Here is a 13,734-nt window from a genome sequence, read left to right as displayed (position 1 = left end):
TGAGTAGTGCTGAAAAACGGCGACCTGATTACTATTTAAGTCACTTCAAACTGCAAATGACACTTCTGCTACTGGTCCAGATGCCAGCATTGCTCAGACACACTGCAGACTAAAGATGTCTTTAGAGAACATGCCTACTAGTATGCTTTGCATAAATAATAAAATATGAAGAAGCTAATGCTCTTCTAAATTCTCAAAATATGAAGGTCTGCATTGTGCCTGCGTGCATCATTCGCTGAAGCGTAATCATCCTGCTCTGGGTTGTGGTGGATCCGGAACTTATGGTCTTGAGGCGATGACACACTCTTAATGGGATGCCAGTCCAGAACAGGGCACTGTGGACATACGGATTCACACCCAGGACCGTTTCGCATAGCCGGTCCATCTACCAGCACGTTTTGTATGATGGGAAGTAACTGAAAGACCTGGAGGACACTCATGTGGACATGAAACCCCACAGAGATCTTAACCAGGAGCTCAGGATCAAACCCCGGTGCTGTGAGAAAGCAACACTATGTAACGAATCACCAGACGGAACTTTGAGGAAAAAAAAATCCCGAACGAATATGTTTTCACTTTCTGTCAGATGGACGATGCAGATGTGTAACAGCTGTTACGGGGGCACATGCAGAATGAAAACAGGTTGCTTAATAGGTTGCATTTATTTTTGAGCACTGGTGCTTTTCCACATCATTTTCCATCAAAAGGCACTGTGCTGACGTGGACATTAGTCATGCAGGTCTACCTACGTGTAACTCTTTCTAGACCATGTGGTCCACCTTACTTTCTATAAAGAGGAGAGGAAGTGGGTAAAAGGAGATCGCTAGGAATGGCTCGAGCTGGTGAAAGAGTTGCCAGGTGTTATCAGGTTTGCTGCCGTCTACACTCATTCAACGCTTCTGTACCAAAAGAGTAGCCATGTTTTAAGGAGTGAGAGAACAGAGCTGTATCTATATGTGGACTGACTTCATAGAGGCTGTACACACCTTACCTCATTACCAATAGGGAGCTGTAGTCCAGCTGAGATTAAGATAAACATATCACTGTAGGATTATACTTTCAACATGTGGATGTTAAGATGAGCAACGCACGGGTGTTACAGAGGGAACAGGGTGGTTGGTTGTATGCAGGGTTATTAACATGGCTACATGAACAGTGTATGAGCTGAGCACAATCCCCATACAGGCCTGTACACTCCAACACAGGGACTCTGGCCTGCAGTCGCTGTCTGTATGTGCATATTTTATTTAGTGTGGAGTTTGAGTTTCGTATTAAATCAAGAGTTTTTGTGCAAAATTGAACAAGCATTGTGTGTGTGTGTGTGTGTGTGTGTGTGTGTGTGTGTGTGTGTGTGTGTGTGTGTGTGTGTGTGTGTGTGTGTGTTTGGGTGGAAGGGGGATGTTGGTCCCAGACAGAACAACACATAGGAGGAGGAGAGCTGTCAGTCATACAGAAGATTAAACAGGTCACTCTCATGCTCTCTCTCTCCCGCCCTCTCTCTCTCTTTCTCTCTCTCCCTCTCTCTCTCTCACTCTCTCTCTCTTCCTCTCCCCCCCCCTCTCTCTCTCTCACTCCCCCACTCTCTCACACTCTCTCTGTCTCTCTCCCCCATCTCTCTCTCTTTGTCTCTCTCCTTCTCTCTCCCCCTCTCTCTCTCTCCTCCTCCGTCTCTGTCTCTCTCCCCCCCTCTCTCTCCCCATCTCTCTCTCTCTCACTCCCCCACTCTCTCTGTCTCTCTCTCCTTCTCTCTCCCCCTCTCTCTCTCTTTCTCTCTCTCCTTCTCTCTCCCCCTCTCTCTCTCTCCTCCTCTGTCTCTGTCTCTCTCCCCCTCTCTCTCTGTCTCTCTCCCCCTCTCTCTCTGTCTCTCTCCCCATCTCTCTCTCTGTCTCTCTCCTCCTCTGTCTACTATGTCTCACAAAAATTGGAGGAATCTAAATGGCTGAATCAAAGGACAATTTAAAAGTCTCATGCTCTCTCTCTCTCTCTCTCTCTCTCTCTCTCTCTCTCTCTCCCTCCCTCTCCCCCCTCTCTCTCACACTCTCTCTGTCTCTCTCTCTCTCTCTCTCTCTCTCTCTCTCTGTCTCTCGCTTGCTCATTCCTCATAATGCAATAGTTTATCACACTGAAATGATTGGAATGGTGGGAAGAGTCTTAAGCACACATTCGTTCTTTTTTTTTCCTTTCACCTTTTTAATATCTATAGTTAAAAGTTTTACCATCATTCCTGGAGTACCTTGAGCTCAGAATCATGAAAAAAAATGACATGATTGAAATTAGATGACATTATCTACACCAGTCTGACAAAGAATAACTATATATATATATATATATATATATATATATATATATATATATATATATATATATATATATATATATATATACATATATATATATATATATAATAGAACTTTGCCTTTCGCCCATCACCTGTCTGTATAGGATTTCTCTAAATATTCCAGGAAATTAAAGAAAGTTAATTAAATATTTAATTAATGCCATCACGTGTGACACTAACTATTGATTTTTAAGGCAGATTAATCAAGCGGGTAAAATTAATCTGGATGAATTATGCTTCATCTCTACGTAGCATATGGCATCTGTCCATGCTCTCCCAGTTTAGCAGTAAACAAACACAATGGATTGAATGTTTCATTTTAATTTAAACTTCTTTTTTTTCCCCATCAAGACATGAAATTCAGTGTTTTTCTTTTGCAATACAAAATGACACGCAAGGCCCTGAATTGGGCATCTTTGGCTATAAAGCAGATATGAATCATTTTGTACTATAAAATTTAAGACTAACAATGAAAATGTACATAAATAATATGTAGAAAATAGCTTGTCTGTAAAAGAAAAATAAACAAACAACCTTATCGTTTGCTCACTGCAGAGAAAGAATCTTTTTTTGAATTTACATAGTCTTGGGGCTATTCAATAATATTGCCTTCTTTTGTATTGCTCACTACCGATCCGTGAAATCAATTATTCTGTCTAAACACTAAATTGCTTAATCCCCAAACACACTTTTCCTAGGCCGTATCACACAGAGTTATATAAAGAAACGTGTAAAGATCGTGTAGCCTATCCGTAAGCACGTTGTAAACAGAGGAAGCACGTCTTGTTTCCACGGAGATATCAACCACATATAATCACTTGCTTCATTGATATTAAAGGCTTAACGTTTAGCATTAACTATCCAAATGTGCGAGCTCAGAGCGACGACAAAACTTTCAACACAACGACTTTACGATATAAATAATTGTACATTTACAGTATTAAACACCTTGCACTGGCCTAGTTTAAGAGCACAGTCAAACAATAAAATAAATTATCCAACTTTATAACACAACCGCACATAAAATATAGGCCTACAAGTCTGTTTACAACGCAAGCAGAGAATAAATAACATTTTAAAATAGAGACTAATCTGTGCAGGATGCTTCCAGTGCTTCAGGCTGGTCTGATCTGTGTGAGGTTTTCCTGATGCTAACCCCATATTCATCTGAGATTATTATTATTATTATTATTATTATTATTATTATTATTATTATTATTATTATTTTAAAGCATGCCTATTTAACTGTAGGCCATTTCACAGAAGTTAGATAAATATCTCTGACCCATCAGATATTGGTGACATCAGACCCATCAACAGATATTGCTATTACTACTCTGCATAGGCCTACCTATGTCTGTAGTCTACATCTAACAGCTGGCATACAATAACAATATTCTCATAAACAGACTACATCTTACGCTGCGTAAAATAGTCTTATAGATTAGACTAGATCTTATTCCTGTGTAAGATAGTCTTATAGATTAGACTAGATCTTATACCTGTGTAAGATAGTCTTATAGATTAGACTAGATTTTATACCTGTGTAAGAGTCTTATAGATTAGACTAGATCTTATTCCTGTGTAAGATAGTCTTATAGATTAGACTAGATTTTACACCTGTGTAAGAGTCTTATAGATTAGACTAGATCTTATTCCTGTGTAAAATAGTCTTATAGATTAGACTAGATCTTATACCTGTGTAAGATAGTCTTATAGATTAGACTAGATCTTATACCTGTGTAAAATAGTCTTATAGATTAGAACTGGTTTTAATGGTTAAGGTGTTCTCCGGTTCCTTCACACGTCCAGCACGTGATTCAGGTAAGATATGTAACATATGGCCAGACGGAGGATCTCTATCTTGGAGAGCTTCTTGTCGGGTGGGAGTGTAGGGAGTAACTTCCGCAGCTCGGCGAACGCCACGTTGAAGGCCTCGACGCGGATGCGCTCGCGCGTTGCGTGCGCCAGTCGGTACTTGGCGGTCGCGCGCCTCCTCCGCCGCTTTTCCTCGCGGGTCAGTGCGGGAGGCGCGAGCGCGCGCTGCTTCCCGTCCGCCAGAGGAGACTCCTTGGGCATACACTCTACTTTAATGACGTTCAGCACCGTTTCCGGGTCAGACTGAGCCCACATCAGGTCAGGATCGGTCTGATCCGGACTCAGCATCATCTTCATCAAGCGCAAGGCTGAATCACACCTGGGTAAAATAAATAAATACATAAATAAATAAATAATTTTTTTGTGTATATATATATATACACAAAGACCAAAACATAAATAGTTTAATAAGAAAGAAAGAAAGAAAGTAAGAAAGAAATGTTAGGCTACATCTTGATGACAGAATGAAAGTTTCACCTTAGAGAGAGAGAGAGAGAGAGAGAGAGAGATTGAAAGAAAGTTACCTAGGTATATGTAAATGATGAAAGGTTACATTAGGGGGAGAGAGAGAGACAGAGAGTGAGACAGAGAGAGAGAGAGAGAGAGAGCGAGACAGAGAGCGAGCGAGAGACAGACAGACAGACAGAAAGGGAGAGAGACAGAGAGAGAGTGAGAGAGAGACATTCAGACAGAGAGAGACAGACAGAGAGAGAGTGAGAGACAGACAGACAGACAGAGAGAGACAGACAGAGAGACAGAGAGAAAGAGCGAGAGACAGACAGACAGAGAGAGAGAGAGTGCGAGAGACAGACAGACACACAGAGAGAGAGAGAGAGAGAGAGAGAGAGAGAGAGAGAGAGAGAGAGAGAGTTTTAATAGAATTATTGCAGCTCAGTCAGTCTGTACAGTGCAGCCACAAATTACTCAGAATTTGGAAATTGAATTAAAGATTTTTGTACAGATTTTTTTTCAGCACTCTTAAGAATGACTGAAAGAGAAGCGCAAAGAGAGTAAAAGGGAAGGTGAAGAGAGAGAGAGAGATAGAGAGAGGTAGACAGAGAGAGCGAGAGAGAAAGAGGAAGTGATGGATAGAGAGAGAGAGGAAGAGAGAGAGGTATCTAGGTAGCGAGAGTGAGAGAGAGGTGTAGAGAGAGAGAAAGAGAGAGAGCAAGGGGTAGAGAGAGAGAGAGAGAGAGAGAGCAAGGGGTAGAGAGAGAGAGAGGTGTAGAGAGAGAAAGAGAGAGAGAGCGAGGGCTAGAGAGAGAGAGAGAGAGAGAGAGCAAGGGGTAGAGAGAGAGAGAGAGAGAGAGAGCAAGGGGTAGAGAGAGAGAGAGAGCAAGGGGTAGAGAGAGAGAGAGGTGTAGAGAGAGAGAAAGAGAGAGAGAGAGCGAGGGCTAGAGAGAGAGAGAGAGAGAGAGAGAGAGAGAGCAAGGGGTAGAGAGAGAGAAAGAGAGAGAGAGAGAGAGAGAGAGAGAGAGCAAGGGGTAGAGAGAGAGAGAAAGAGAGAGAGAGAGCGAGGGCTAGAGAGAGAGAGAGAGAGAGAGAGAGAGAGAGAGAGAGAGCGAGGGCTAGAGAGAGAGAGAGAGAGAGAGAGAGAGAGAGAGAGAGAGAGAGAGCGAGAGCTTGGAAGAAAGTTACCTAGGTATATGTAAATGATGAAAGGTTAATATTAAGATTAGGAAGAAAGGAAGAAATAGATGAAAAGTTGATAATTAGCTACACATTAGGATGGAAGGAACGAAAGAAAGAAATATATTTAGGCTACATCTTGATGAAAGTTAAACATTAAAGAAAGAAAGGAAAACTAGCCTACTTCTAAGTAACCTACTTGTTCGATTCGCAATGCACAGTCTTTCACATTTTATTTTATTTTATTTTAGTGTTTTCATCGACGATGAAAGTTGTCTTTAGGTAAAGTGAATAATGAGATTCATTTTTTTTCTTCTTACAATATTGTTGACTTACTTTTAGGAGTTTTATTTTCCTTGACATCCCTAACAGCGACGGTAAATATAGACCTAACAAGTTAATGGAAAACCAATTAGCCTCCGCGCGCTCAAAAGCACATTTGGCCATCTGTCGATAGCAGAGTTGTGTGTAACGCGTTACTGTAACCTAACGACCCTTTCTGATCACGCAGTGATGTAACACGTTACATTATCAATTCATGTCATTTGATTACAGTTACAATTTCAGTGTGAAGAAAACAATATTAAAAGTAAAATGCGTTTTTAAAACAAATCACCTTTTGCTCGAAGATTTTTTTATTTAGCCGCGAACGATTCCGCACTCGGAGCGGTCCGCCGCTGCGTAACCGGACGTCGGTAAAAGAAGACGGCGGGGTTGTGATTTTATATCTTCAGCGAACGGAGGCGAGACCGATCAGACAGGGTTTACGGGAAAATACACACGTGGGAACACTCGTGTCTTATTGGCTGACGGATCTCGATTCTGCCGAACGCCAGCTCATACAGTCAGCGTGAGGGGAAATGGATACGCGCTGATTTTTATTGAAGCAGTAAAGGAGTTGAAACTGAAACTGAGGCTGAGCAGGAAAACAAGGCGTGTAAACGTCTAGATGAGTTCCAGTTTACGTGAACACGATCTGAGCGGAGCAGAAGGAAAGATAATGTACTCTACATGGCGCTGTAGCAGCTAAACCCATACAGTGATAGCTTAGCCGTGTCTCCCCTCGGCTAGCGACACCAGACTAGCCTAGTTAGAAACGTTTGATATTTTATCCGTCTGGTCGTCCGACACACGGTGACAACCCCCGAGGCAGGTTTTATTATAAATCCGACTTTTCTTTTTCTGATCATGTCCTACACGCGCTAAAATTACTGAAAGAACCGCGAGTTTCACCTTGTAGTGTATTTTTGTCGGTTTGATAAGTTTTCAAAGTGGCGTAATGAGTCATTTTAAAGTAGTAATTAGTAAACTGTAGTGGATTACATTACATACCGGACGTTACGGGCCACATCCTGCACCCATAGAGGGGCGACTACACTTCTAAATAATATGCGGTTGTGTGTAAAGCCTGCGATCGAGTGCGGGAGTGTGCTGTTTGGGATGTGCTGTACACACACGACAATTCGCCCATCGACAGCAGCGTCAGACCAGGATAAATGCTGTCAATCATAACGTTTTTAAGCACAAATGAAAACAATGTCGTGTTAAATATGTTCATTTTGTTTTGTTTATTTTCATGTCTCGTCTCGTGTATATATATAAAAATATATATATATAAAAAAAACCCGGCGTCTCGGAAAGCAAGTCATTCGGGACGAAGTGACATTTCCTAAAACGACGCGATGATAAACAAATGAGCCGATAATAAACCCGTCGTGTGAGCTGGACGATCCTTAAGCGCGGCACCAAGACAGTTTTTCATGAAGTGTATACGAAAACTTTCCGATGATTAGGCAGTAGTGTGCTCACCTTGTGCCTCCTCCAGCTGTGATATGATGTGAGCGGAGAGCGAGAAAGCAGCTGGATTATCAGGGTGTTGTCAGTGGATCTGTATCTTCTTCAGCGTCCCGTCCATTCATGAATTTCGCACAAGTCTTTCCGATGCAAAGTTCTGATCCGTTTAATTATAGCAGTCACGCGTTTGGAAGATCCTGACGCCGCAGCCTGTCAGCTGTAACGCATGCTGAGAGATGATGCTTTTCTGCCGCGTGACCCTTCTGCGTAGAGAGCAAAACTGCGAGACGTGAGTGAGATATGACTCTCCTCAACTCCACACGCTGCTGTCCTCTATCCACAGGATGCTGGAGTGATGCGCGAGACGCCGCGGTTGGGGGAAGGACACGCACTCGGCGCGTGCCAGACTTGGTGTTGACGGTTCCGGAGGAGAAAATAAAGTGAGGGGTGAGGGTAGACAGCAGGGTTTGAATACATTTGGTGTGCGCGCGTGAGCACACACACACACACACACAGTCACTGTCTCGTTCCCCACCCCTTTCTCACCCCCACCTCGTGCTGACACAATCCGCACGGATTCAGCCGTTACACAGTGATATAGATCCTCTGAGAATATGTAAAGGTTTTCTGGTCTTTCGGAGAACTGTTCGTGAAAGTTTTTTTTTTTTTTAATGTTCTACCTCGGAGTCTATTTTAGCACCTCTGCTTCCTTTGCCACCAATTATATGGAAGCACACCTGAGCTACAGGAGCCTCGCGCATCATTCACCATCACCTGAGCTCAGGTCATGGTCATCTACACCTGCGCTTCTGCACAAATCTCTGAAACTTTCTCTGGCTTTACGCTTTTAATAATAATAATAATAATAATAATAATAATAATAATAATAATAATAATAGTAGTAGTAGTTAAGCACTCCAAATCGAATCATTACCTTGAGAAGATATTGTCTTCAAATGGGTTTTTATTGTCATTCCTCTAAATCTCAAACTTTTTTTTGCAGCCTTTTAACTGTGAAATAAATTCCACAGACCCACACAGTTCAGATTTATTTGATGAACTTTTTAAATAGTGCTGAAAAAACAACAATAATAGAAACCCTCATCGTATTTGTAATGGTTTTAATGGTTATATTAGGAATTGTACATCCATCCATCTTCTATGCCGCTTTATCCTTTTCAGGGTCACGGGGAACCTGGAGCCTATCCCAGGGAGCATCGGGCACAAGGCGGGGTACACGCTGGTGCCAATCCATCACAGTGCACAATCACATACACACTCACACACCCATTCATACACTTTGGATATGCCAATCATCCTACCGTGCATGTCTTTGGACTGGGGGAGGAAAGCGGAGTACCTGGAGGAAACCCCCACAGCACGGGGAGAACATGCAAACTCCGCACACACAGGGCCACGGTGGGAATCGAACCCCCGACCCTGGAGGTGTGAGGCGAACGTGCTAAGCACTAAGCCACCGTGTGCCCCCATTTGGGAATTGTATTGTTTTTAATGGAAACTGTAATGGTCTCTGTGGGTCTCTACTGGTAATTTGTTGCCTTGGTGGCATGTTTTCTCTAGTGGATACCATTAAGGACCAGTAATGGTGAGTTTTAATAGTCGGTTGATGGTCTGTAATGGTATTTGTAGTGGAAACCGTTTGAATCTATTGTTTTTCCCCCCAGCAGAGTAGAACCTCAGTTTGAGAACCACGGCTCTATTGTGCACATTGGAACAAAATGTCATTTCTTCAGGACTATGATACAAAGCTGGGGTTCAAACACACGACCTTCTGATCAGTAACCCAGAGTCTTAACCACCAAGCCACCACTGATGTGCCTTATAACAGCCACAGCGTCCTGATCGATCATTGATCAGTAATCAATGCTTATGATGCGTTCAAGTCACGTCGGAATTTACGACGTGAACGCATATGAACACCACCATAAAGTCATAATTACAAGCGAGGAAACTTGGGATCTTCTTTACTTCGAGGTCGGAGTTTCCGACTCGGGGTCGTGTCAGTAAGAAAACATGGTGGAATCAGTGGATGCAGCGCCTGTAGTCGACGGTAAATTTGCTGAAATTGAACGTTTACTCGTCTCAGAAGCCGATTTCAGTTATCAAGCGTTGGGTTTACGCGGCAAGTTATTGTCCGGCTTTTTTATTTACAATACGACAAGCGAATCGCCCGTACAAAATACGACAGCGTATCAATTATGACGTAAGATGTAACGATAAAGTTTACTTCATAAATCGCTTAAAAAGCATCAAAAAGCAAAATGCACCTCGTGCGCATTCTTTGTTCTTCATTTTCTAGAAGGAGAGTTAAAAAAAAAAAAAAAACCCTTGCTATATTTATTCCGCGGTCAATTAACAGAACGTACACCGCCATCCCGCTCCGAACAATGTGACTCGAACGCACCTGACGTCATCGTTACGACCTCCTGACTCGTGAATACAAGTACGAGTAAATACTTCTCAGAACGCACAGTTACACAGAGAAAGAGCGAGCACACTGGCACACTTCCCTTAATGAACCAAAACTCGACGGTGTGAACTCAAAACACAGTTTACTCTCATTATTAAACTTCCTAAAAACTTCCCGCGGCGTTCCACCTCTAAGCAGAAAATTGTACTATTCTTCTTCCGTACTTCGTGAATACGAAGCAAAAGCACTGACCCCACTGGCGCTCACTAACTCTACAGAGCTTTGACTCTAAACCGCCGTATGAGTTAAGAAAACAACACCCAAACGTCATTTTCTACTATAATAATGCCTTTGTAAAAATAATAATAATAATAATAATTCAAAGACATAATGTAATAATGTCTAAGATAGTACATACGTATATAAATGATCATTCTGAAGCATATAAATACAACATAGAAATAAATCATATTCATCAAATGTAGTATTGAAGACCTGCCAAGGTTCACCTTCCAAACAGGACGACTCAGCAAGAATACACACGTAAATACAAATACTCGCTGTGGTCGCCGGGACTACGGTTGCAGCGATGGCATCGGGACTGCGATTACCACATGCGGTTTCTGAAAAATAACTTTTCTTTTACTCTCACACTATCCGTCGTGACCCAGATGAGGATGGGTTCCCTTCTGAGTCCGGTTCCTCTCAAGGTTTCTTCCTCGTATCATCTCGGGGAGTTTTTCCTCACCACCGTCACCACCGTCTCGCTCGATAGGGATAAACTCACACACTTTAAATCTCCATCCTGTGTTTATATGTTTCTGTGACGCCGCTTTGAGACAGCGTCCGTTATTAAACGCGCTACACGAATAAAACTGAATTGAATTGAATTGAAAAATCCGCTATGACGGAGAAGGATGGAGGAAGAAGAGAGTATAGAGTTAGATAGACGGAGATGGAGAAAGAAGTGTAAGAGGAAGCTTCTGCCCCAAACTCGTTCTTACCTGAAGTGTGTATAAGCGAAGGCAAATAAACGGGAAAGCTCTGCCGAATGTTTTTCATAGGCCGTGATTTACCTACATGACGTACATTATGTACATGGAGTTTTCATCGGTTGTAGTCTGTAACGTGTTTCGATGTGAGTTGGATTGGGTCGGGAATAGTCGGCATGTTTTGTAAAAAAAAAAAAAATGTTATGTCATTCTTTACCAGAAAAAATGTAGGCAGTGACAGATATGTACGCTTCGTGGGGTTTTTGCTGGAACGTGGGTGTGGTGGTTGGGGGTGGGGGGGTGGGGTGGTGGGAGAGGGTATTATTTGTGCCAGCAGAATAAAAACATTCTTCAGAAAAAGAAAAAAAAAGAAAAAAAAAAAACATTTTCCCCAGATGTTAGCAACACGAGCCACACATTAGCACACAATCACTCCCTCCTCTCCATAATCACATACACATACATTATGTAGGAATCAGATGTGAGAAAGGAGCATATGGTGTCCTGAGATAACTACCCCCACCCCCTGTGCTGCTCACTGGGCAACAGTACGGGAAAGGGGCGAAGATTTTACTGACAGAATTAAGCTCTCTCTCTCTCTCTCTCTCTCTCTCTCTCTCTCTCTCTCTCTCTCTCTCTCTCTCTCTCTCTCTCTCTCTCTCTCTCTCTCTCTCTCTCTCTCTCTCTCTCTCTCTCTCTCTCTCTCTCTCTCTCTCCTCTCTCTCTGTGCATTGTGGGGCAGCTGGCTAATAGTGCTCAGAGGATAGGAAGATGGATGAGCGGATGAAGAGATGGATGTAAGCGGGATGCCTCACTCTGCAAAAGTGGATGGTTTTCAGAAGTGAAACAAGGAGACAAGGAGAGAGAGAGAGAGAGAGAAAGAGAGGGGGGCGAGATTTTGGCTAATAAAGCAAAAGGTGAGCAGGAGAGCCGACAGCGAATAAAGACAAAAGCCGTATAACAAAATTTTTCATCTGAACATGATCGAAAGTAAGCGAACGTAATCGCTCGAAACTGTTCCAGAGTAAAAAGTATGATTCAAATAATAATAATAATAATAATAATAATAATAATACAAGTGGTTAACGGGTCAATGGCATTATTTTTCTGTTCCGGACATCTTAGCAAGTGGAAATACCTTGAATATAGTCAAACTCATCGAGTACTTCTTATAATATAAGATCACAATAAATCAAATATGCACACTCGGGTCTCCCTTAGTGAACAGTGGACTAGATCAACAAACAGACTGCATATAAACACAACAGTGAACTTATCTAGTACGTCTTATTCTATAAGATCACAATAAAGCAAATATAAGATTATTAAACCTACTCCAAGCCACTTGTTCTCATTCCAAGCGTGAGATGAGTAATAATGTCCAGAAATAGGTTTAACGACCTTATATTTGGTTTATTGTGATCTTATAATAAGAAATACTAGATGACTTTTGACCATATTCGAGACATTTTCACTTTTTTTTTTTTTTTTTTTTTTTTTTGCAGTGTATACGCTAAACCTAAACATTTTTCCACCAGGCTCAAATTGGTGTCTGGGAATTTCGTCCTTTCATACTGTATGACTAGTAGAATTCGACAGATGCTATAGCTTTGTTTTTCAAGATGTGGTGATGGCAGGAAAATCCGTGTGGGAAGTATTTTATTTTTCTCCTCCGATTCTGCAATCAACAAATCGCACTGCAGCGTCGAGGGGTGCTCTGGAAAGGTCCGGAAAACGAACCCACGTTTCCGGTTAAACGCGGCGCTCGGTTTTATTTCTACCCTCGGCTCCCCGTAAGCCGAGGAGTGCAAAGAAAGCTCTTATCCGGGGTTTTATTTCATTCTGAGTGCAGAAACGATACTAGAAAGGATATAAGTAAAAAGTGAGTATGTTTTTATGACCATAATCTGCATTGTGTGTGTAACGTGGGTGATAGATAAATACTTTAATAATGTCTCATCGTATGGCCTCGGGACTGCGATTACCGCATGCAGTTTTACACTCGGGTCTCCTTTAGTGAACAGTGGACTAGTTCAACAAACAGACTTCATATAAACACCATAATGAACTTTCTTTTACTCTCACACTATCCGTCGTTACCCAGATGAGGACGGGTTCCCTTCTGAGTCCGGTTCCTCTCAAGGTTTCTTCCTCGTATCATCTCGGGGAGTTTTTCCTCACCACCGTCTCCACCGTCTCGCCCAATAGGGATAAACTCACACACTTAAAATCTCCATCCTGTGTTTATATGTTTCTGTAAAGCTGCTTTGAGACGACGTCTGCTGTTAAAAGCGTCAACATCGTTCGCTCTCTCTATCTCTCTGTGCGCTGATACAGGACTGCTAGCTCGGCACTAGCTGCCTACCAGCATGCACTAACATGACAACAGAGTGTGTGTGTGTGTGTGTGTGTGTGTGTGTGTGTGTGTGTGTGTGTGTGTGTGTGTGTGTGTGTGTGTGTGTGTGTGTGTGTGTGTGTGTGTGCTGTTTAACGTGTTTTTCGTGTTCTCGGTCGAAAGCGAGGCTGCTTGAATCACGGCTATCGATTGGTGTTAAGACAGCTTGATTGATGAAAGACTCTTTCACAGCTTAATTCGACTTGAGCACTAAATCAATCAGAATCCCTCCTGCCATGCTATACCATGACACATGACATTTTAACAAACATAAACA

The 13,734-nt window shown here is 42.3% G+C and overlaps 1 protein-coding gene across 1 annotated transcript; it reads right to left on the bottom strand.

Annotated features, from left to right (window-relative positions):
• Positions 1-2,685: 2,685 nt before the first annotated feature.
• nhlh2 (nescient helix loop helix 2) lies at positions 2,686-9,403 on the bottom strand. The gene is made up of 2 exons (XM_017469350.3): positions 7,655-9,403; positions 2,686-4,535 (listed from the first exon to the last, which is right to left on the bottom strand). Exon 2 carries the CDS (start codon positions 4,511-4,513, stop codon positions 4,139-4,141), a length of 375 nt encoding a protein of 124 aa, XP_017324839.1. The 5' UTR covers positions 4,514-4,535; positions 7,655-9,403; the 3' UTR covers positions 2,686-4,138.
• Positions 9,404-13,734: the final 4,331 nt, after the last annotated feature.

Source organism: Ictalurus punctatus, chromosome 6 (assembly GCF_001660625.3).
Source record: "Ictalurus punctatus breed USDA103 chromosome 6, Coco_2.0, whole genome shotgun sequence".
Lineage (NCBI taxonomy): Eukaryota > Metazoa > Chordata > Actinopteri > Siluriformes > Ictaluridae > Ictalurus > Ictalurus punctatus.
Note: the sequence above shows the minus strand (reverse complement) of the source record. Positions and strands in the feature narration are given on the sequence as shown.

Excerpts from the sequence above, each read along its gene's own strand:
- nhlh2 (XM_017469350.3), bottom strand. The coding sequence starts at position 4,513 with ATGAAGATGATGCTGAGTCCGGATCAGACCGATCCTGACCTGATGTGG.